The sequence below is a fragment of the Miniopterus natalensis genome, chromosome 1 (assembly GCF_054644295.1).
Source record: "Miniopterus natalensis isolate mMinNat1 chromosome 1, mMinNat1.hap1, whole genome shotgun sequence".
NCBI classification, from domain to species: Eukaryota; Metazoa; Chordata; class Mammalia; order Chiroptera; family Miniopteridae; genus Miniopterus; species Miniopterus natalensis.
Genome location: NC_142081.1, coordinates 141,805,717 through 141,831,743, shown reverse-complemented (window position 1 = coordinate 141,831,743; position 26,027 = coordinate 141,805,717). Strand labels below are relative to the sequence as shown.

General features: G+C 34.6%; 1 protein-coding gene across 7 annotated transcripts in view; it reads right to left on the bottom strand.

Moving 5' to 3' along the window:
• Positions 1-394: 394 nt before the first annotated feature.
• The window catches only part of LOC107545511 (sodium/hydrogen exchanger 9B1), a 55,025-nt gene continuing 29,392 nt past the window's right edge, over positions 395-26,027 (bottom strand). For 2 of the 7 annotated variants that reach the window (XM_016223605.2, XM_016223603.2), the window contains 6 exons: positions 12,613-12,788; positions 9,921-10,027; positions 8,203-8,352; positions 4,395-4,503; positions 3,695-3,831; positions 1,249-1,779 (listed from right to left, as the gene is read on the bottom strand). In XM_016223605.2, the coding sequence (XP_016079091.2) occupies positions 1,567-1,779; positions 3,695-3,831; positions 4,395-4,503; positions 8,203-8,352; positions 9,921-10,027; positions 12,613-12,788 (892 nt within the window). In that variant the 3' untranslated portion in view covers positions 1,249-1,566. Of the gene's footprint in view, positions 688-1,243; positions 1,780-3,694; positions 3,832-4,394; positions 4,504-8,202; positions 8,353-9,920; positions 10,028-12,612; positions 12,789-26,027 lie in introns of those variants that run through there. The other 5 variants (XM_016223604.2, XM_016223608.2, XM_016223607.2 and 2 more) reach the window with 5 other exon arrangements.

The window sequence follows — 26,027 nt, the reverse complement described above, 5'->3', positions numbered from 1 at the left end:
TCTTTGGAATTCTTGGGCCCAGACTCTCCCTGGCATCCTGCCGCATGACATCATACATAAGCCCCCGAGACATAAAACCCCCTTTTTATGCCTCTCTACTCCAGGTGTTCCCTTGCTCTCCTCTCCTGGATGGCGGCCCCTATGAGCTTCAGCCTCTGGATGGTTTCACCATGTTAGTGCCTTTGGCAGACCCGGCAAAGTATCGCCCAAATAAAGCTTGTGTGCTAGTGCCACCTCATGGCCATGTTTTTTTTCCTTCATCAGCCCTGAAATGTTCAAACTCACCTCCTTACATTACATAATAAGTAAAAATTCACTAAGAAGATGATACACTGATCCTAAAATTGTAGATACCTAGTAACATATCCACAAAATAAATAAAGTTAATTAAATTACAGTAAAAATTTTATTTAGAAGGCAAAATTATAGAGATAATTTAGAAAAAGATTAGTGGTTGCAAATCAGTTCCAATGCAAAATGGAAGCAGAGAGGAATGTGTTTGGCATCCAGAGAATCTAGGTAACCTCTTGTTCAATTTCGATGGTTTGATTTAAGTAGATAAGTGTAGCTTGAGCACAGCATCCAGCATTCAGTGGAGGAGAAATGGTGACCTGGGCTCAGACACCTCGGGGATGATGATTTGGGTCCCTCCACCAGGTAAGTGACTGAGACCAGCAGAGGTGCTAGCTGAGGGTGAGAGGAATGTAGAAGAGATAGCATGTGGATAGTAGAAGAGGGAGATTATCAGGTGACGGTGCAAGAACAGCTGCCGAGCTAAGGGGCTGCAGTTCATCCCACTAACGTTCTTTCATAAATTTCCTCACCAAAGTAACCAACCAGAATCCTGGAGGAGCTTTTCTTAGATGCAGTGAAATTATATGAAGCAATAGATCCAATGGCACAAGGGGTGGACAGTAGTGTATTCTGCGACGTATACAAAACTGAGGCACTCATTCCCTGCCAGCTTCAAGTGTTCTCTGCTGAGGGCCCACCACCAAATCCCTCTGTAGTAATTGCCCTCAGATAAAAGGAACTGTGTAGCCCAAATTACACTCCTTCCTGAGGACAGTATACATCCAATGGCTACTTGATGGGAATTCATATGAATTGTTGCCAACAGACTTTTAAGTAATATGTTGTCAGTGAAAGAAAAAGAAAACCTTAGATGAGCTTATAAAGATGGGAACTGTTGGTGAGTGGACAGGAAATAATGATCATGTGGGTCAGTGAGGGCCACTGAAATTCAGAGGGTTATTCAAGCAAAAAGCAACTGAGAGAGGTGCCTAGTTTGTATTAGGACAGCAATTCAGCCTTATGGATTACTTTAAATGCTCCTAGGGTATTTACAGATTTATTGAAATATAAAAATACTAAGAGGAAATTCTATTTTACATTGTTTTTATTAAATTAACTTCGCAATAAAAATCATAGAAAAGCTCTGTAATCAAATCACATATTTATTAAATCCTTGGTTCTGTGTAGCCTTCACATATCTGTGTTTATTAATTTTTGTCTCGTGTAAGATAATTCATTAAAAGAAGCAGGCAGGTGATGACAAATGAACTTTTAATGAAGTTCTAATCTTGTCAATTCCGGTTTTATTTTTTTTGGATCATGGCATGCAAGTAGTTTGGGCCCCAGTATGTTAATGAGTAGAGCTCCATTTGGAGCTGTGATCAAGATGGCCAAAAAGGCTATTGTCATCACATCCTTCGAATACGGAATCAAGCTGGGTGAAGTGATTCTTGCTGTTTCTAGAGCCAGAGGACCTAATACAGCCTGCATTTGGGTGGGGCGGTGGGGAGGGGAAGATGAGGCATAATGAAAAATGTTAAACAAAGTTAATATATAATAAAAACAAATGACTGTTAAAATAGTCATTTTAACAAATGACTGTTAAACCTAGTACTTAGACCAGCAATTTTCAACCGGTGTACGCTGCAAAAATGTCTAAAACATGCAATGCTGACTATTTAGTCAGGGGCACTGACCTCTTTTCCCTTAGATTGTCAAATAAAAAAATGACAACAGCCAGTACAACAATAGCTGTCTGGTGTGAATGAATCAAAATAACACCTTATTATTATTTTTTTGGTCACATCAGCAAAAAAATAGTACATTTTTTGGTGTGCCACAGAATTTTAGTAATTAGTTTGTGTGTGCCATGAGATGAAAAACTTTGAAAACCACTGTACTAGACTATTAGGAAAGAAGCAAGGCTTAAAGGGTGGAGGGATTTTCATAAGTTACTCATTAATGCTATATTCTTCCTAGCAAGTATGTCTGGAGGAGGCGTGAAATAGTGACAAATCTCTGTGCACACATTTTAGGGCTGATTTCATATTTTTGTCATCTCTGCTTTCTCCTGTTTAAATATATATATTTTTGAGTGCTCGCATTACTCTCAGAACCTCAAGTTTTTTTGTTTTTTCTTTGTTAATCCTCACCCGAGGGTATTTTTTCCATTGGTTTTCTAGAGAGAGTAGAAGGGAGGGGGAGAGAGAGAGATTGAGAGAGAAGCATCCATGTATGGATTGGTTGCCTCCTGCATGTGCCTGGGACCCTCGACCCTGCAGTGCGGGGCTGCCCCTCTAACCACGGCGCTAAACCGGCCAGGGCACAACCTCAAGTTTTAACCAAACCAAAGTTTTGCTGATTTGCTGTGACCAGGTACCACCTGGCTCTTGGCTGCAACAGGACAGTGCGGAATGCTAAGGTTTCTTCTGGTTCACTAGGATTTTGTTGGTCTTCTCCTTGTTCTTCCTACTTGGGAGGCAGTGTGAGCCAGTAAAACTGACAGGGAATTTGGAATCTACAAAATGGGCACTGAGAGATTACAACCCAACTTGCCGAAGATTACAGGCAAGTAACAAGGTGTTCAAAGCAGGCAGTGCGGCGCCACAGACCTGCTCTCGAACCAACAGTGACACAGGGAATTTTGCTGCATGGAGTCTCACAGCTTTTGATTTGGAATAACAATGGAGAAAAGAATCTTGGAATCAAGACATTATGCTGCTCATGAAAAAGTCTAACAATAAGCAGCAATACCTTTCAGCAGGAGGGAATATCAGTGAATTAGGGAGAAAGCTACATCATTAATTGGTCCGTGTAGGCCTGCAGTGGTGATTTATTGTGTACTTCCTGCTGCCCAGGCACTGTGCTAAGTGCTGGGGAAAAACAATGGGGGAAAAGCCCAGATGTGGTTTCTATCCTTTCTGTGTGATCTAGTGGGAAGATTGTTAGTAATCAAATAGTCATACAAAATAAATGTGTAATTAATAATAATATATGTGCATTTGTGTGTGGTGTAGTGGGTGGAAGGGGTAGAAGAGAGATACTTTTAAAAGAATCAATGTGTCTCTACTTTAAAATCATAACATTTAGCTCCACAATATTCAGCAAGTGCAAAAATCCAATTTTCAGATATACTCTTACGTTTTGGAAAAATAAAAAAAAAATTTTCTTAAGTTAAGGAAGTATTTATATTAAAATTACACTTTTCAATTTCAGAATTGATTTTAAAACTGAGATTTTTTTAAAAAGATTACATTAATTTTAATGAGTAGTTATGATCAATCAAGCATTTTAAAAGTAAGGCTAATGGCCCACATTTTGTGAATGGACAAACATTTGTCATTTAGAATTTTAAAAAAATCAATATTAAAATGTTTAGAATGACTTAATGTGTTCTTACCTGGACTGTAGCTTTGGGCATCCATGATAGAGCAATAAATATTTTCTCCTTAAAATTAAAACCAGCAAAAGCCATTAAAAAAAATGTAAAAACAATTCGAATCGTTAATGCCAAACTCATGGTAGCAATACAAATGCCTACAACAGATAAAAACAAACATAAATAACAAAATACTTGGAAGAAGTGGTTCTTTATGTTTGGATATATGATTTGTAAAAGTGTTGAAAACTTTTTAATGTCATTGCCTCTTTCTGTCTTTATTTTTTAAGTAAAAAAAAATAATTCTAAAAAAATACAAACACGATTGAAGCCTTTATGCAAAGTGTAAGAGATTATCTGATGGTGGAGGTACCATGAAAAATAAGATAAATTGCATTTATTTAATTCTGAGGGAACAGACTTTGAACTTTTACTATAAATAAAGTATTCAAAAGGTACTGATGGTATCTAATATTTCCCCTCAGAAAAGAATTCTAATCCCCATTTCCTCAGTTCACTCAGGGAAGATAGAGAGGACTGTCTTTGGTAACAAAGAGTACACAGGGTAAAGAAGAACAAATGTATGTTACTGCCTCAACATGAGCTTCTGAAGAAGGTCCTCTTGGCATTCAAAGACATACTGTATGTAAAAATGAAAATTATTCATAGTTTTCTTAAATATTTTCAACTCATATTTTTGTGTGCCTGTAACCATTCTTACCAATGGCCTCTGATTCAAGAGATGCAACAGATACTTCCAATCCAACCAAACCAAAAAGAAGGGGTTGAAAGATATCCCATGCAATTGCAATAATTTTTTGGACTGCAGTCTGTAGAAAAGAGTAATACATTTTTAGTTATTGTGGCATATAAAAATAACTGCATTTCAGAAATCTAAAGTCTATTTTAATACATAAAATTAAGATATTTTATTTGTAGGAGAAACATTAAAACAATAAAAATTAACAAGTTTTATTAAAAGTTAAAAAGTTTTCAACACTTTTACAAGGCATATTTGAGTTGGTTAATTCTTTTACTCAAACACAGGTAGAATTTGACTAAAAGAAATCCACAATGCTATAAAATAAAAATATTTGGTAATTTGGTCATAAAACAAGTAAGGTCCTTGGAGTCCCAGACACATTCTGATGGTTTAGCAAGAGGTCTAGCTTTTGTCTGCAAGGTAACAGACCGGAGACAGAACTATTTCATACCCAAAGAGAACATACTCAAGATCAGGCAAATATTTCACCTCTCAAATGGGTGTTGGGAAGACAATCTCCATTAACAATCATCCTGGAGCCTAGTTCCATGAAAGTGAATCCTGGTAGTCTTAAACTACTAGGGAAACAAATTTGATAACCTGTTAGACTGTTTTGAAAAGACCCATTTTGAAAACTTCAAAGTTATTTTTTCCTTAAAACCAAACCAAAAACATGTAAATTATCTTTAAAAATTAATTAATTAATTGATTGATTTTTAGAAAGAGAGGAAGGGAGAGAAAAAGAAAAACATCAACTTGTTGTTCCACTTATTTCTGCATTCATTGATTGTTTCTTGTATGTGCCGTGAATCAGGATCAACCCACAAACTTAGCATATCAGAAGGATGCTCTAACAGACTGAGCTACCTAGCCAGGGAAAAACATAACAGATTCTTTTTTTTCTTTTTTTAAATATATTTTTATTGATTTTAGAGAGAGAGGAAAGGAGAGGGAGAGAGAGAGAGAGAAACATCAATGATGAGAGTCATTGATCAGCTGCCTCTTGCACACCCCCTGCTTAGGATCAAACCCGCTACCTGGGCCTGTGCCCTGACCAGGAATCGAACCTCGATCTCCTGGATCATAGGTCGATGCTCAACCACTGAGCCACATCGGCCGGGCCATAATTGATTCTTACTTGGTTGCTTGCCCAACTTCCCTTTCTGGGAACGAATCTCTCCCCGTACTACCTCCCAGTGATGTGTTACAGCAATGACCCTTTGGACATAACTGTGCTCTGGATCTTCTCCAGGAACTTGGAAGAAGAGACTTCAGCCAAATCTGGGCTTATCTTTTCAAACAGAAGATACATAAAACTTTGACCTCCTTTAAGAGATGCAACAGATACTTCCAATCCAACCAAACCAAAAAGAAGGGGTTGAAAAATATCCCATGCAATTGCAATAATTTTTGGACTCAGTCTTTAGAAAAGAGTAATACATTTTTAATTATTGTGATAAAAATAACTGCATTTCAGAAGTTTAAAGTCTATTTTAATACATAAAATTAAGATATTTTATTTGTGGGGCAGAAACTATCTTTATAACTATTCCTTTTATGGCTGGGTTTTCTGATTGCCATTTATAAGAGTGAAGTTTAAAAGAGGGGAAAACAAAGAAAAAACAATATTACTCTTCCTTGTTTATAGCACATTATCCTATTTGTCACTTTTAATCTGTAAGTCTATTTTTTACTGTCTGATTTCTTTATCATGTAAAAAGAGAATTCTAGTAGTTTTCATTTTATTTATCTAATTATAATTTATTAACAACTTCACTTTTTATAATTATGATTTTATTGGAATACTACACAAAATGCCAGTATAATTTTTGGGTAGGGAATTTCTCAAGTTGATTCTAAAATATATCTAAGAAAGAATATGGGCAGGAACAGACAAGAAATACTTCAACAATAAGTACAATGAGATGAAATCTTCTATATTAGATTTTGAGACATAAAACTATGACTTATGATTTAAAATAGACTTAAAAGCTGAGTATCTATAGGAATAGATAAGAAGGATTAGGTTCCAGAAATGAACTTAGATATATGTGAGCATTTAGGTCATGTTAAAAGAGGCACTTAAAGGTCACTGAATAATTAATGGTTAGTTAATCAATAATTTGGCAGAAATTGACTATCCAATTTATTTACATTTATATGTATATACAACTATTATATGTGTGTGTATGTATGTGTGTGTGTATGGATACATATATATAAATACACACACACATACATCCTTATCTCACAGAATTCACAAAAATAAATTCCTGATGAATTAAAGAATGAAATGCAAAAATAAAAGAAACAAAAACTACCAAACTATTAGATCATAATATAGAAGATATTATAATGTTTATAATCTTATAATCTTGAGTAAAGGAACCCTTTTTTATATTGTTGTTTTTTTAATTTATTTCAGAGAGGAAGAGAGAGGGGGAGAGAGAAACATCAATGATGAGAGTCATTAATTGGCTGCCTCCTGCACACCCTCCCACTGGGGAGGAGCCCACAACCAGGCTTGTGCCCTGACCGGGAATCGAACCGTGACCTCCTGGTTCATAGGTTGACGCTCAACCACTGAGCCACGCCAGCTGAGCAAGAATTCCTTCTTAAGTAAGATACTGAATACAAAATAAAAACGGAAAAACTGACAGCTCTGACTATAGGAAATTTTACTTCCAGACAAAACCATTATAAACAAAATGATTACAATACTTTTGACTCTATCCCCTGTGCTATGCATTACATCACTGTGACTTACTTTTTTTATAATTGGAAGTCTGCACCTCTTGTTTTCCTTCACCCTTTCATCCATTCCCCCATACCACTCCCCTCTGACAACCATCAGTTCTGTATACCTGAGTCTATTTTTGCTTTGTTTTTAGATTACATGTATAAATGCAAGAATATAGTATTTGTCCTTCTCTGTCTGACTTGTTTCACCTAGCACAGTGCTCTCCACATCCATCCATGTTATTGCAAATGGCAAGGTTTTGTTCTTTTTTTTTATGGTTGAGTAATATGTCATAAACAATGTTATATAGTTTTTTACCCATCAGATTAAAAATAATAGAACTAGTGATAATATCCAGCGTGTTGAAGGGTTGAGGTATTAGGGCCTCTCCTACACTGTTGGTAGTAAATAGTGTAAATAAATAAAATTTTTTGAACAGATAATTTGGCAGTACCCATCAAAATAGAAATTTAGTAATTCCTTTTCTAAGAGTATATTCCTATAGAAGTATTTGTACATTTTCAAAAAGACACATGGCAGCACTGTTTGTAATAACAAAAAAATGGAAATGATCTAAATGTCTACAAATAGAGGACTGATTAGAGGAAATGATTAATTCTGGGAAGGGGTGTTTGATATTTGGGAGAGGTAGGAAAAAGGAGTCTTTTACAATTTATTCTGTATGTGTATTGTTTAATTTTTTATGAGCATATTTTCATGTATTAACTGTATAACTAAAATTTTAATTAATAAAATAATTAAATTAGTAAAAGTTATGTAATCATATTGCATAAAACTTGGGGGAAAATAGGCCTGATGTGATAACTCAACTCCTGATTGATTTTTAGTGTATGTGCAGGTTCTTTTCCTAAATACTTTATTTCCTTTATTGATTTGTATCCTTCCTCAAGACACAAACTTCTGGAACATCTTCCAAATAGAATGAGGAGGTTTCCTAAATGTCCATTATAATGTAAAAAATTCAGTTATTTTACCTTTAAAAAATGGTATATTAAAAATATTCACCTTATCTTTGGTCCAATTCAGTCCTCCAGTGACAGTCAACACTAGTGTACATAATCCTCCAGCTCCATGTATACCAATATAATTGCTGCCTAAGACAGCAGAAATGCACATACTCAAAACAAGGCATGCTCTCTTCAATGGAAGTTTTGTCTAGAATTAGATAAAATTAAAAAAATTACTTACATTAACTATATAATACAACATTTACATTATCTATCATTTATTATTGACCTTTTGATGCCATCTCTCTATATGTTACATTAAATAATGCCTAGAATTGTGGCTATCTTCCTCAACAAATATTTTAGTAGACTGGGAACCGAGTGACAAAATTTATAATTATGAAGTTTCATCTTCTGCCACATCTGTTAGTAATGTCAGTAAAATGGTTAAAATATTTTAATTGTAAGTAAAGAAGGAAATAAAAGAGACCAAAATAACCTGTAGTTCTATATAACATATCCAATGAGTCCTTAAAAATAAATTTCTGAGTATCTCATTAGTTACAATTGTTACAGGCAAATCAAGATGGAAGTTACAGAAATACAAGGGTAATGGCACATTCTTTAGGGTAGGAAAGGGTTGAGTTTGATAGTGTTGCCTTAGTCAAAGGGAGTGGGAGTGAATTTAACTCAGAAAATACACAGCCCTGGCTGGTTTGGCTCAGTGGTTAGAGCATCAGCCCTCGGACTGGAGGGTCCCAGGTTCAATTCCGTTCAAGGGCATGCTCTGTCCAGTTGCAGGCTCGATCTCCATGGGGCACATGTGGGAGGCAACCAACTGATGTGTCTCTCTCATATTGATTTCTCTTTCTCTCCTTTCCACTCTCTCTAAAAAGCAATGGAAAAAATATCCTCAGGTGAGGATTAAAAAATAAGAAGAAAAAAGAAAATACACAGAGGTGTATGGGAATCTATCTCCCCTAAAATGTTCAAGGGAAAGTATGAAGTAAAAAAGATTAGAAAAAATTGTCAGAAGTGAATAGGCAATTTAGTGAAGAAAGGGGTGCTGTGGAATGAAGACAGTGCTCTGAATTAAGTGCATTTTTAAAAAATATATCTTTATTGATTTCAGAGAGAGGAAAGATGAGGGAGAGAGAGAGATAGAAACATCAATGATGAGAGAGTCACTGATCGAGCCCAAAACCCGGGCATGTGCCCTGACCGGGAATCGAACCCGGATCACCTGGATCCTAGGTCGACACTCGGTTGCTGAGCCATGCCAGGCAGGGCTTAAGTGCATTTTTAATACACTTAATAAAAAGTACCCATTACAAATTTATTATGCATTAGGAAGCTTAACTTAAAAACCAACAGCATACTAAAAAGATATGTTATCTCTGTTCATAGCAGAGCAGGTTAAAAAAATATATATTTTAAATGTATTCAGTCAGTAAGTACATAAAAGTTGTATATATATTTTTTCTGTCAACACCTTCATTACATTTATAAATACAAGATTTACACAGCACTCCACCAAAAAAAGTTTTTTTCTAATATTCCTTTTTTGCCAAGTCCGGAAGCAAAGACTTCAGTCAAGGCCATTGACTTGTATCAATTACAACTGTGCTCAGTTCTAAGCAAAGTAGGCATTGGAGGCTACCTTTGGGAAAGGACAATAAATATTAAATTTAATATTTCATGGATATTCTAAAAGTTCAAATTTTGAAAAAAATAGCTAATACTATACTTCTAAAAGTTGACTAATTTTTTATTTACCTGATCTTCACTTGGAAAATATCGAACAAAAATTCCCAAAACCACTCCTAGCAGTATACCAATAATTATGTTCCGAAAAGAGATTAGGAGATTATGAAGTATAGTACCTGTAAGGGCACACATAGGAAAATATATCATAGAGAGATCTTTTTACATACCCAACACATCAGAAAATCAAACCTAGGTGATTCTTGAAGAAAGGTATGTCTTTTATAGAATATACAAAAATGAACCTTTAATATTAACAAATACTAAAACATATGCAGATCTATTTGATACATTAAATGTGTACTCCTAAATAATTTAGTACAAACACTCAATTCAGAAATGTTTATTGAATAAATAGGCCAGAAGACTAAGAAGTAATAAGTTACAATGTGCTCTCCTTACACACCCTGCCTAAAAAGTCAGGCAAGGTAGAAGAATGAACAGAGACTGACCAAGCACCACCTCTGGCACCTAGCACAAGGTTGGTAATGTTTCTTCTCTGATGTATTATTATGACAAAGAAAAAATGACTTAAATATAAAAAGAACAATTTAAGAATAACAATGTAAAGAAAAGATTTATTCCAGGGTCAGTCCTAGGACTATTCAAGGGTCAGTTGAGTTTTCAATATATTTTATGCAACCATATATGTATAGAATAGTACTTAAAAGTGTGGGTCTGGGGTGAGATCACCAGATGTGTATCTTGGCTCCACTACTGATTGGATTTGTGACTTTGAGCAAGTTATTTAACCTCTGTTCCTCAGTTTCCTTGTCTGTAAAATGAGCATAGCCTATTGTGACTATTACATGAGTGGAAGCATCTGTGGAACTTAGAACAAGTACTAAACAATTACTCAATAATGTTGTTTACTACCTATCCTCAGTGTTTGGCACAGTAGCCGGCAAAATGGAAGAGGAGCACAGAAATAGTTCTTGAAAGAATAACTGATATCAGTAATGACGGAAAAGATTACCGGATTTGTCAATAAACATTTTAGAACTTCAGAATGGTAAAAAAGAACTCTTATAAAATTAAAAGTCAAATTAAAAATGGGGGAAACTAAAGATATAGAATATAAAACAAAGGGTTATCATTCTTAATTTTGTGAAGAATCTCGACAAATCAAAAAGAACAAAAAATGAACACACCTGTAAGAAAAGCAATATATAAAATATAACAAAATGCCAATGACCAATAAACACGAATATTTGTTCAACATCACTAGTAGTAAAAGTGTTTCATTTAAAGAGGCCTCACTTTTCACCTACCAAATTAGCAAAGGTAAAAAAGATGAATAATACCTAGTTTTGACAAAAGGGTGAAGAGAAATTGGCAAGCTGTGCATCATGATAGGACATGATATTGTGGCAATATACTTCAAAATCTTATAACTCCATATGCTTTTTAGCTCAACAGTTACACTTTTAACATTAAGAAAATATTAAGTTTAGGTACAACTATTTAGCTATAAGATGTTCAGCTAGTATTATTTTAATAGCAAATACAGGAGTTAACTTCAGTTTTCAACAAATAATTATGATGCAGCCAACTGAATACTATGCAACAATTAAAATGTCATACAAATATATTTACTGAAGAGAAACATGTATACAATATACAGTTAAATGCAAAACAACTCAGGTTATAAGTTAAGTATGGTCAACGTTCAATAATTTTATACGAATATTGGGAGTGGAGAGAAAAAAAAGTGAGAGAGAGATAGAGAGACAGATGATAGATTAGATAGATGATAGATAGATAGATAGATAGATAGATAGATAGATAGATAGATAGATAGATAGATAGATGATAGATAGATAGATGATAGATGATGATAGATAGATGATAGATAGATAGATAGATGATAGATAGATAGATAGATAGATAGATAGATAGATAGATAGATAGATAGATAGATAAATAGATGATAGGTAGATAGAGTCTGGGTGGACTTACTTCAAAGATTCAGAATTATTATTCCTGAGATATGACTATTGCATATTTTATTTTTATCTTTTCCCTTTTTTCTTTTTAAAATTTATATCTTATGATTTCGAGAGAAACTTTAATAATTTTCAACTGAAAAGTATTTTGGTACTTCATTAATACAGAAAACTAAATTTCAAATATCGCAGGTAACTAAAGCATTACTAAATGTGGAAATTTTTACTTTCACAATTTCTGTAGAGTGACGTTCAAGACCAAATATCACCTTGGGATTCAAAATTGGTGCAGGATCTTGTCTCACCACTACCAAAAGGCACACAGTTGTCCTCACTCTATTATTTAAGTTGTCTTAATAATAGAGCAACCATTTATTCATAATGATGGCCAAAAGGTACATTGCAAAAATATCTATTAAATATATTAGTAGTACTAATAAAATTGCTGCTTAAAATTTTCTATTGAAAACTGTGATAAAATTCCAAAGAAACATGAGCAGATAAATGGTAATAAAATGGTTATCAAATTAATTGAAATATATGGTTATTAAAATGAAATCATTTGTGTTAAGTAGTGGTTTCTTAACCCATTGAAATGTCCTCCCTGGTCTAGAATGAGCTTCCTATGAAGAATAAAAAGATGTTAAATGTAAAAACTCTTGGTTAATAAATGAAAACTAGAAACATTTAAAGAACTAACAACAATAACGACAAAAAAGCTATAAATTTTATGGCAGTGGTTGCATTTTCTTGTTTACCTGTGGAGAAGACTATGCCCATGCATGTACTGAATCCAGTGATAGCCAGGATGTCATCAAAACTGCTTGCAGCTACTAGTAAGGTTGGAATGCCTTTCTCAATACCATATCCTTTGTCTTGCAAAAGTAGCATGGAAGGGACAACAACAGCAGGAGAGACAGCACCTACTACAAAACTGAGAGAAAGACTTTGAAAACCAATTATAAAACATCCATTTAACCAAATAGTTAAATTTTAAATTAAAATTTACAACAAATATATTAATCTTTACAACCACTTCAAGTGTAAAAGTTCTGCTTTTGAGTGAATGTCATTTAATGGTGGTAGAATTTCCCCCTCACCCATCCTCTGGCAACTACCATGCTACTTTCTGTTATCATGATTTTAAATACTCTAGATAAATCACTAAAATCATATAGTATTTGCTCTGGCTTATTTCACTAAGCATAATGTTATCAAGGTTCATCACGTTGTAGAATGCGATAAGATTTCCTTCTTTTTTACAGCTGAACAATATCCCATTGTATGTATATATCACATTTTCTTTATCCATTCATCTGTCAATGGGTATTTGGGCTGCTTCAACCTTTTAGCCATTGTGAATAATCCTGCAATATCTCTTTGAAATCCTGCTTTCCATTCTCTTGGATATATACCTAGAAGTAGGATGGCTTGTTTTATCATAATTCTATTTTTGTTTTTTAGAGGAACCTCTAAACTAGTTTCCAAATTTTATTCCCAATAGTAGTGCACAGCCGTTCCAATTTCTCCACATGTGTGTCAACAACTGTTATTTTCTTTTAAACAGTGACCACCCTAATGGGTGTGAGGTGATATCTCATTGTGGTTTTAATTTACATTTCTCTAATGATTACAAATGTTGAACAATTTTATAAGCTTGTTGGCATATCTTCTTTGAGGAAATGTTTATTCAAATCATTTACCATTTTTTAGGAAGGTTTTTGTTGTTGAGTGGTAGGAATTTTTTTTTTTTAAATATGTCTTTATTGATTTCAGAGAGAGAGATAAGGAGAGGGAGAGAGAGATAGAAACATCAATGATGAGTCATTGATCGGCTGCCTCCTGCACGCCCCCCTTGCTGGGGACTGAGGCCACAGCCCGGGCATGTGCCCCGACCAGGAATCGAACCCCGATCACCTGGATCCAAGGTTGACGCTCAATCGCTGAGCCACGCCCGGCCGGGCAGTAGGAATTCTTTATATATTCTGAATATTGATCTCTTTTCAGATATATGCAATTTTCCTCCATTTTGTGTGTTGCCTTTTGTCTGTGTTTCATTTGCTGTGCAGAAGTTTTCAAGTTTTATTAAGCCCAATCTATCTATTTTTGCTTTTGTTGCCTGTGCTTTTAGTGTCATATCCAAGAAATCATTGCCAAATTCAATGTCATGGAGCTTTTACATGAGGTTTGCCGAATATAGTATTCTTGGTTGGCAGTTTTTTTCTTTCAGCATTTTGAATAACTCCAGTCCCTTCTGGACTATAAGGTTTCTGCTGAGAAACCCAATTATTACTTACGGGAACTCTTGCTTTTCACCTGCTGCTTTCAAGACTCTTTCTGTGACTTTTGACAGTTTGAATATAGTGTGTCTCAGTGTAGGTCTCTTTGGTTTTACTCAAGTGGAAGTGCTCTGAGCTTCTTAAATTTGTATGACCATTTCATTTCTCAATTTGGAAGTTTTTAGCCATTATTTCTTCAAATAGGCTTTATGACCACTTATCTCTCTTACTCCTAGAACTCCCATAATATGTAGATTGGTCTATTTAAGGGTATCCTATAGGTCCCTTAGGATCTCTTCACTTTGTTTTTCTTTTTGCTCCTCTGACTTGATTTCAAGTGATTTTGTCATCAAGTTCACTAATTCTTCAGATTGATCCAGTCTGTTATTGAACTCCTGTAGTCATTTCCCCTCAATTCTGTTATTGTATACTACAGCTTAAGAATTTATTTTTGTTCTTTTTTAAGTTTCTATTTCTTTCTTAGTAATCTCATTTGGTTCATGCATCATTTTCCTGATATTTTTATGTTTTAATATTTTAAAAATTTATCCTTATTTTTGAAAGTATTACAGATGTCCCCTTTTATTCCCCCATTAACCCCATCCATGCAGCACCCTCCCCCCAGGTCTTCATCACACTATTGTCTGTGTCCATGGTTTATGCTTATATGCATTAACCAATACCTTCTCTCCCTCCCTCCCCCCCTTCCCTCAGAGATTTGTCAGTCTGTTCTGTGCTTCCATGTCTCTGGATCTACTTTGCTATTCAGTTTATTTTGTTCATTAGATTCTATATATAAGTGAGATCATGTGATACTTGTCTTTCTCTGACTGGCTTATTTTGCTTAGAGTAATAATCTCCAGGTCCCTCCATGCTGTCTCAAAGGGATCCTTCTTTTTGACAGCTGCATAGTATTCCATTGTGTAAATGTACCACAGCTTTTTTATCCACTCATCTACTGATGGGCACTTGGGCTGTTTCCAGATCATAGCTATTGTAAATAGCACTGCTATGAACATAGGGGTGCAGATACTCTTTCTGATTGGTGTTTTGGGATTCTTAGGATATATTCCTAGAAGTGGGATCACTGGGTAGAAGTTCCATTTTTAATTTTTTGAGGAAACTCCACACTGTTTTCCATAGTGGCTGTACCAGTCTGCATTCCCATCAGCAGCATACTAGAGTTCCCTTTTCTCCATACCCCCGCCAGCACTTGTTATTTGTTGATTTGTTGAATGCTAACCATCTGGCAGGTGTGAAGTGATACCTCATTGTAGTTTTAATTTGCATCTCTCTGATGATTAGTGACTTTTTCAGATGTCTCTTGGCCATCTGTATGTCCTCTTTGGAGAAGTGTCTATTTAGGTGCTTTGCCCATTTTTTAATTGGATTGTTTGTCTTTCTTTTGTTAAGTTTTATGAGTTCTTTATATATTTTGGAAATTAACTATCATTGGAAAATATGTCCTCCCATACAGTGGCCTCCCTTTTCATTTTGTTAATGGCTTCTTTTGCTGTACAGGAGCTTATTATTTTTTTTTATTAAAAAAAATTTATTTCAGAGAGAGGAAGGGAGGAGAGAGAGAAATATCAATGAGAGAGGGTTATTGATCAGCTGCCTCCTGCATCCCCCCCCTCCCCCTTGCTGGGGATCAAGCCCGAAACCCAGGCATGAGCTTTGACTAGGAATCGAACCTTGATCTCATCCACTGAGTCATGCTGGCTGGACGTGTGCAGGAGCTCTTTAGTTTGATGTAGTCCCATTTGTTTATATTTTCCTTTGTTTCCCTTGCCCTAGGAGATGTATCAGCAAGCATATCGCTACAAGAGATGTCTGAGATTTTGCTGCCTATGTTTTCTTCTAGGATTTTTATGTTTTCACAACTTACACTTAAGTCTTTTATCCATTTTGAGTTTATTATTGTGTATAGTGTAAGTTGGTGTTCTAGTTTTTTTTTGCATGTACCTGTCCAATCATCCTAAAACCATTGAAGAGACTATCTTTACTCTTCTTGATATTTTTAGATGTCTGTGTTCTCTTTTAGCTCATTAAGCATTTTAAAGATGTTACTTTGAATTATTTGTTAAGTAATTCATACATTTCCATTTGTTTAGGATTGGTTTTTGGAGTTTTAGTTGTTCATTTGATATGCTTTGTTACCTTTTGTGGATATTTGCATATTTGAAAAAAGCAGCCACCTCTCCCAGTCTTTATGGACTGCCTTCACTAGGGAGGGGTCCTCACCAATCAGCCCAGCTACAGATTCTAGGTGCCTCTCAAGTTTTTCTGGGATATGTCTTCTCTGGACTTGGGTACATTATCTCCAGCTGAAAAGTTTTGCCTTTTTCTACTCTGGAGCATCCCCAGGGGTCTATGTGAAGTACTGAAATATCTTTAGAGTTGTAGCAACCCATAGGACTTCAGGCATCTAAGTGGACTTCAGGCATCTAAATTTGCCAGTCTCTTCTTGTTGTTGTTAATTCTCACCCAAGGATATTTTTTCCATTGATTTTTAGAGAGAGTGAAAGAGAGGGAGGGAGGTGGAATGAGGGAGAAGGGGAGAGAGAGAGACACATCGATGAGAGAGAGAGACGCATTGATTGGTTCCTTCCCCCCATATCCTGACCAAGGTGAGGATCGAACCTGCAACCCAGGTACATGCTCTTGACCGGGAATCAAACCTGATGCTCTAACTACTGAGTTACACCGACCAGGGCTAAAATTTGCCAGTCTTTTTTCTGTCAGAGATCCAAGTAAGAAGAGACAGAAATCAGGCCCTTGGGCAACCCCTCAAAAAGCCAGAATATAGGACACATGTTCTATGTCTTTCTTTCCCTCCTGAGAGAGAAGTCACAAATTAGGAGTTTTCTCTTGATTGCCCCTTGTTGTTCAGGCAGACGGGGTAAGGGGCAAGTGCAATGGATGCCCTAATTACTCCAATGTGCCTCTTCTTGGCCTTGTGCTAGACTGGGATGCTGTGACCTCTTAAGTGGCTTCTGAAATGTTCACAAAGGTAATATGATCCCTGTATTGCCAAGTGAGTATCTCCATGGGGGAAGAAGAGCCCGAGGCTGCAGATTCTGCCATCTTTCTGACATTACTTCTCTGATTGTTGGGATTTTCAAAAGCTCCTCAGGTGATTTTAAGGTATAACAAATTTGGGAACCACTGAATTTTCCCACATTCCTGCCTGGCTTCCTTCACTCAGAGATTTCTAGTGAGAGCTCCTTTAATTAATCACTTGCATGGAAATCTTAATTTAAGCCTGAGCTTCTAAGATACCTTGCTTGGTAGCATAGTTGGCCTATTCCCTGCAAAAGGCGACAGCAATCACACACTAGCAGGAGGTTTCAAAAACAAAAAGAAGCACCCATGAAAGTATCACCAAATATTTGGGGAAAGCCAACACTTTGAATTAAGGCACTATGTTTATTAAACAGAAACAATTTATACCTGAGGAAAGAGATATACACATATACTGGAAAAAGAACAATCAGAACATGACTTCAGTATAACTATAAATATCCTCAGTATCATAGAAGTATACTGCACCTATACTGCATCTATCCAGGATATTTTTTAAAAAAATATGTTTTTATTGATTTCAGAGAGAGGAAAGGAGAGGGGGAGAGAGAGAGAGAAACATCAATGATGAGAGTCATTGATCAGCTGCCTCCTGCATGCCTCCTACTGGGGATCAAGCCTGAAACCCAGGCTTGCGCCCTGACTGGGAATTGAACCGTGACCTCCTGGTTTGTGGGTGGATGCTCAACCACTAAGCCACACCGGCTGGGCTATCTATGACATTTTAACTATAGTTCTTAAAAATTAAGTTACCAAACATTTTTTTAAAAGGTGATCTCAACATAGCTGAGGAGTGAGTTAATAAGCTAGAGAACTAAGCAGAGAAAATTTCCCAGTGTGTACTGCAAAAAAGCAAGCAGTTATAAAGAATAAAGGAAAACTTACTAGTTTTAGAGGAGAGAGTAAAAAGATATAAAAGAGAACTGAGGAGAGATATAAAATACATCTAAGATATGGGGGGAAAAAGATACACAATCCTTTGAAATATTCCACCAAATATTGCATAGGACAAATTTCAAAAAGACCCACCTAAGGATATTAAGGAATTGTTGTTAATTTAGTTTAAAAAAATGTTCTTACCTTTTAGAAATGCATTTTGCAGATTTTAGGGGTGAAATATCATGTCTGTAATTTACTTTAAGATTCATTAGGGATTGTTAAATTTAAGTTAAGGGTATTTGGGCATTCATTATATTATTCTACTTTCCTTCATACTTGAAAATTTTCACTAAGGAAAAAGACCTATTTGAGACTGTTCTTTGCAAACTTTAATATGCAAACAAATTACATCAGAATATTATTAAAATACAGATTCTGTTTCAAAAGGTCTGGGTGAAACCCAAGATTTTGCTTTTCAAAGAAGCTTTTAGGTGATATTAATGTTGCTGTCCAAGGAACATACTTTGTATAGCAAGAAGTTATTGGGGAAAAAATTTTTTTTAAATCAAGCTTCCAAACAGAAAAAAAGTTAGATTAGATTAACTAGAAAATAAAAAATGAGTTTGATAAGAGGTTTCTCATGGGTAAAATTAATGCAAAGAGATAATATCTTTAAAATATTGAGGGGAAATATTTTTGAACCTAAAATTCAATACTAAGCGATACAGAAGTAATTTTCAAACATTCAAGGATACATTTTGTCACCCATTGATCAGTTTTGAAAGAACTAGAAGATCAACTCACCAGGAAAAAATTTAGTACAAAAAGAAAGAAGATAAGAAATAAGAGAGAATAAACAGCATCGTGTAGACATTAAGAATAAGAGCTCTAGGCAGAGTCAAAATCTGGACTCACCTATTAGTCATCTGACCTTAAAAAAAACCATGTAACATCACTTTGTCCCAGTTTATATGCCCCCCCCCCCCCCGGGAACAATAATAGTATCTACTTCACAGGGCTATTGGGAAGATTAAATAAGTTAATAATATCAAATGCTTCACCTGGCACATGGCAAGCACTATATAAATGTTTGCTACTACTATAATTATTATGATTATTGTTACAAGAAACAATAGTGAAGAGTGAAATTTATTGTTAAATCTATAGAAGTGTTCATTGTAAAGAAAACTTAAAAATAATCTTAGACTAAAATTCTAGATTATATAAACTGGTGAGGGAATATATAAGGAAGTGGGGGAAGTGAAAACTTGCTATAAGTTAAAGGATGTGTTTTCCAAAATTTTATGTTATCATTAGGAGGATGAGTTTCTAATTTCTAATCAGGATATGTTTTTACCAATTTTTAGAGAAAGAGGAAGGGAGAGGGAGAGAGGGAGAGAAACATCGATCAGTTGTGTCCTGTACCCACCCTGACCATGGATTGAACCCACAACCGGGGCAATATTCCCTGATTGGGAATTGAACCCGAGAGGCCTTTCAGATACAGGATGATGCTCCAACCAACTGAGCCACACCAGCCAGGGTGAGTTTTTAATTTCTAAATATTAAAGGAATAAACAAAAATAGAATAAAGAAAATGCTGTTAATCCAACAAAAGTAGGGAAAAAAATAATGAAATTCACATGAACATATGATATTTTAAGTGTTTTCTAAATTGACTTTAGAGAGAAGTTGAGAGAGAAACATCTACCTGTTGTTCCACTTATTTTTATGCACTCACTAGTTGATTCTTGTATGTGCCCTGACCAGGAATCAAACTCACAACCTTGGCATACTGGGATGATGCTCTAATCAACTGAGCTCCCTGGCCAGGGCCAAGAATGTATAATATTTTAAAAAGTGTAATAAAAGCAGGATTAAGTCCAAATTAACCTATAATAAATTGGTTGGATGGCCTATTTAACACAGAATTATGAATCAATGTAATTCACTACAATAGAATAAAGGAGAAAATTCTTATGATCATCTCAATAAAAGCAAAACAATGACTTGATAAAATTCTACACCTATTGATGATAAAATCTTTTAGAAAACTGAGAATAGAGGGGAATTTCCTTAATCTAGGCAGCTACTCAAAACTTATGACATATATAGGATCAAGACATAGATGCCTACTATCGCCACTTCTAATCAACATTATATTGAAGGTCCTAATCAGTGCCATAAAGAAAAATAGACAGTACACATATTGGACAGGAAGAAGTAAAGTTGTCATGATCCATAGATGACAAAGCTGCACATGTAAAAAATCCAAAGCAGCCCACAGGTACATTTGAATTAAGGAGTATAGCAAGATTGCTGGAGAAAGAACAATATGGAAAATAAATAAACAGTATTTCTAGGTAACAACAAAAAATAATAAGGACATATAAAGTTTAAGGTACTATTTATAATAGCATAGAAAGCTATCAAATGCCTAAGCATAAATCTAATTAAAAACATGCAGGACCTTTATGCAGGAAAAAAAAAAAATCTCCTTGATTAAGAAAAACTAGAGAATACCTAAGTAAATGGAGGGGCAGAAAATGAGCATTAATTGAATAAACTTAATGTTGTAAATGAAATAATTATCCCAAAATGATCTACAGATTTACTATAATTTCAATAAAATTTTAATTTTTTGGTGGAAATTGACAAATTATAAATTTACATGGAAATTTTGAATAGTGAAGACACTTTTGAAGATAATAAAAATGAGAGTTTTTTGTTCTTCAAGCTATCAAGACATTATAAACCTACCCTAGTAATTAACACAGAAGACAGACAAACAGACCATTGGGTAAAATTGGAGAGTCCAGACCCATACATAAATGGAAACTTTATTTCTGAAACTTTATGGAAAAGGTGGCACTATAGAGCAGCGGAGTGGGAGGAATGGTCCTCTAAATCAATGGTGCTGGGTCAATTGGATATCCCTAAGGCTGGGGAGGAAGGAGGGAAAAAAATACCTCACACCAAACACAAAAATTAATTTAAGGTAGATTATGGATTTAAATGTGAAAAGTAAAATTTGTAGAAAATAGAAAAATATCTTTATGACTTTGGATAGGAAATGATTTCTTAAACAAGACACAAAAGTGCTAACAATGGAGGAAAAGTTTGATAAATTGGACTACATTAAAATTAAGAATTTTAACATCAAGGTAGTGAAATGGGAAGTTGCTTAATGGAAAAACATATTTAACAAAGGACTAGTATTCAAAATATGTTAGGAACCTATAACCTACCAATAAATCAGAAATAAAAATATAAACAACCAAAAACCCATTATAAATTTGGGGAATAAAACTTGAAGAAACATCCTTTAACCGTATTAGAAATCAAGGAATGCAAATAAAAATCCTAATGAGATATCACAACATACCCATATGAATGGTTCAAATAAAAAATATGGATGATTCTAAATGTTGGCAGACATGCGAAATAACATGAACTCTTATATACAACTGGTGGGAGTGTAAATTCAGAATTTCAAAAAATAATTTTACATAATCTATACATTTAAACATATACTTACCCTATGAACCAACAATTCTGTACCTAGTTATGTATCTTTAGAAAACTGTGGCCCTAGCCGGTTTGGCTCAGTGGTTAGAGTGTCAGTCCATGCACTGAAGGGCCTTGGGTTGGATTCAGGCCAAGGGCATGTACCTCAGTTGCAGGCTCGATCCCCAGCCCCAGTGAGGGTGCGTTTGTGAGGCAACCAATCAATGTGTCTCTCTCATATTGATGCTTCTTTCCTCTCTATCTCTCTCCCTCCCTCCACTCTCTCTGAAAAAGCAATGGAAAAAATATACTCAGGTGAGAATTAAAAAAAGAAAACCTGTGTACATGTGTACAAGAATGTTTTTAAGAGCATTAGTAATAACAGGCCCCAACTAGAAACAATGCATATTCCCAGTGATAATAAAATGAATAAATTGTAGTATATTCATATAATGATATAATAGTAAGTCCTCACTTAACACTGTCTACAGGTTCTTGGAACTATGGCAAAACAATGTATAATAAAACCAGTTTTACCATGAGCTAATTGATAAAAACAAGAATTAAGTTTTTAGAGCATCTCATTAACTTTATAATGAAATGATGTTGAATGAAACAGTGTCATTCCAGGACCTGTGGTACAATACAAAAAAGAAAATGAATGAACTACATATACACACAATAATATGGGTGAATCTCAAACATAATATTGAGTGAAAGAGCTAGATACAAGAGAATATATGCTGTATGATTTCATTTATATAAAGTACAACTACAGGCAAACTAAATTATAGTGTTAGAAGTTAGTATAGTGATTATCTGTGGGGAAGAGTAGAGAAGTGATTGGGAGGGAGCATAAGCATACTTCTGGCGTTCTAGCCATGTTCTACTTTTTATCTGAGTGGTGGTTACATGAATATTCACTTTTTGATTATCCACAGAACTGTATATTCATGTACTTACATTTTTCTGTATATGAGTTATAGTTCAATAAAATGTTTACCGATTCAAAGACGGAGCAACTCATTCCAAGTAGAGTATCCAAAACAAAACCGTGAGAGAAATATTAATATTTGACAAAGTAGAATTCAAGATAGATAAGCAGTAAAATGAGTGAGAAGGATACTTAATATCAATTTTAAAAATCACCAGGAAGATATAATAATCATAGGCCTTTGTGACCTAATAACTTAGCTTTGAAATATGCAGAGCAAAAATTACACAGGTTTGATCTGATGTTAAGGTATTAGAAAAGATGAAGCAAGAATTGAAAATAGGCATAATAAACACAGTAACTAAACTGAAGATAATAATAAAATAAATCAAAAGCTGAAAACATAAGTAACAAGTTAAAATATTTGTGTAAAAATATAGATTACAGTAGTTGGAATAAACTAAAGAATGAATATAGCTGAGGAATAAAGTAGTGAGTTGAAAGATAAGATTGAAGAACTCTTCTAGGAAGTAGCAAGAAAAGATAAATAATTAGAAAGTGTAAAATAATAAGTAAGAGATCTGATAATAGCAGATTTGCCAATATATGGGTGATAAGAGCCCCAGAAAGATAAATATGTGAAAATATAAAAGATGATATTCTCAAAGGAATAACGGAAGTAAGTTTCCCTTAATTAAAGACAAAAGACCTTATTTGCTCAATCCCTCCACCCCCCAAAACCCCTCAACCTCTGCCCCCATGGGGGGAGGTGGAGGAGGGTATAGGAGGGATAAATGGTGATAGAAGGAGACTTGACTTGGCGTAGTGAACACACAATACAGTGTACAGATAATTTGTTGTGGAATTGTGCACCTGAAACCTGTATAATTTTGTTTAGCAGTGTCATCCTAATAAATTCAATAAAAAGGAAATAAAAAGTTTTTAAAAAGATACAAAAGACCTTAGATTGAAAGGGTCACACAGGAGATATAAGGAATAATCCATGTCTAAATAAGAGTAATATTTAAGAAAATCAAAGAGAGAAAATTCTAAAAACATTCAAAGAAAAAGGTTACTTACAAAAGAATAAGAATTAGATTGACATTAGACTTTTCAAAAGCAAGACTAGATACAAGAACAGTTTTTAAAAGTTTAAGAAAAACCACTTTGAAATATTTTAAAATCAGCCAAATAGTCATTCAAATCTGAGGATTTCATTATATTATGAAAATATTTGCAGGCATACAAGGCTCCAAAGGCATGTCACACAAAGATCTACATTGAAAATATTTTGGTGAATGTACTCGAATAAGAGGAAAAATGAATCTAGAAGTTGCTGCAAGAGAGATACAAATGAAGGTATTCACAAAGGTTAGGTACTAAAATCATTAAAAAAGTTAGCCCCCCCCCCCCCCCAACACGTAATCAAACCAAATCCTTATTGGTAATAAAACAATTTTAACTCAATTCATCTTGCTCATTTATAAGATTTTAGGATGTTCACTAACAATTTTACATTTGTGAATTTTTAGTACATTATTATACAGATGCTGAAATGCTAAATTCAGAAAATGGAAAACAGAAGGTTTTTGTTGACATGCCCAGCATTTGAAAAAGAATAGAGACTCCTTATAGGGGGGGTAAATAGTGATAGAAAAAAATAAAATAAAATAAAATAAAAATAAAGACTTCAAAATAAAAACAACTGAGTAGTACCTGAAGGAAGTATTAAGGTATTAAAATAAGTTTTCACATTATTCTGCATCCACCACAGAAAGATGCAGAGAATTCCAACTGGCAAGAATCCAACTGAAGAACAGGGGTGGAAGTGAGAACAGGGGCTTGCAGTCCACGACTTCATGTTGGATATAAAATTTATAATTCCCTTACAAAATCATGTAAGAAAGAAAGCCTTCACCAACATCACTGAAGCAAAAAGTGTCTGCCTTTTACTTCTGGCGTATTTCTTATGCACTCAGATAAGGGCATGTACACATACATAATTGTTTTCTTTTTTATGTCTGTCTGTATTTTTTAGAATTTTTACAATGAGTATGTAGTACTTATATACTTATATATGTTACATCACGTAAACATACATACACATATTTAAAAAGATTGTTTAAATTTATAATTTTATTTTAAATAAAATATAAACTTTAAAAAGAGTATTCAGATATCTTGGTAACTTCTATACTTCATTTTAAAAGAAAAAAAGAAAATTGAGATAAAAGAAAAGAGAATTGATATTAAACTTGCATTAAAATGTTTGATGATATCAACATGAAAGGCTTTGAGAGAGTAGTAGAATAATAATAATATATTAAACAGGGCAAATATACCATAAAGAAAAAACCATAGTTCAGTTTCATTTATGGTCCCAAGTAAGTATGAGCAAGTTGAACCTATTAGTTTATTAAAAAAATAAAAAAGCTGATCAAGTAGGTGAATGAATGGATGGTTCTACATCAGGAAACTCTGCCAATATAATTCATATTATTAGGTTGAAAGGAAAAAATGATACTAAGTTTAGTTTTTATTACAAGGAAACCTCTTAACAAACAAGAAATACAGAAAACTTCTTAGCCTAATAAAATGCACTGACCAGCACCCTACAGTAAACATCATATTAATGGCAAAATATTAGAAACATTCTCATTACAATTATTAAAAAGTTAGAAATGTCTCTTTTTTCCACTACTAATATTCAAACATTGTCTGGATATTCTATCAAACACAATAAAATAGAGATAGCAGTACAAATACTGGTAAAGGAAGAAAGATGTTTAATTATATGAAGACAGGATGTTCACATAAGAACTAATAAGAGCAAGGATGAATCATACACAAGATCAATCTTTAAAAATCAGAAGTAGGACATCTGCTTATTGATATTAAGGAATACAGATTCTGGAGTTACCCTCCTGCTAAAAGCATCTAGAAAACCAGACAAAATACATGAAACAACTATTCTCAGACATGATGTAACAGACAATACTGTTACAAATGAGAAAAAAGAAACAGCCCAGCTGGCATGGCTCAGCGGCTGAGCATCAACCTAGGATCCAGATCACAGTTCGATTCCTGGTCAGGGAACATGCCCAGGTTGCGGGCTCCATCCCCAGTGGGGGCTCTCAACCTTGATGTTTTAATCTCTCTACCCCTTTCCCTTCCTCTCTCTGAAATCAATACAGACATATTCCATTTAAAAAAAGAAGAAAAGAAAAAAAAAAGGAAATAAATGAAATAAAGCTCACCATTGTCCAGGCTTTCTGCTTGGGAGTAATTTCAAGGCTGTGGTGGAGAGAATCCAAACAAAGCCCAGCAAATGGGTTGAGTTGAGGAGAAAAGAGTTTGGGGAAGCCAAGGTAGCTAGAATTTTCAAAGAATGAGAGAGGGAATGACATGAAGAAAGTTCTAGAAATTTGCATCAGGGGCTCCCTGTGTCTTTGGTTGAATGCCAAGGAGTGCAGGCACAGAGTAAAACCCC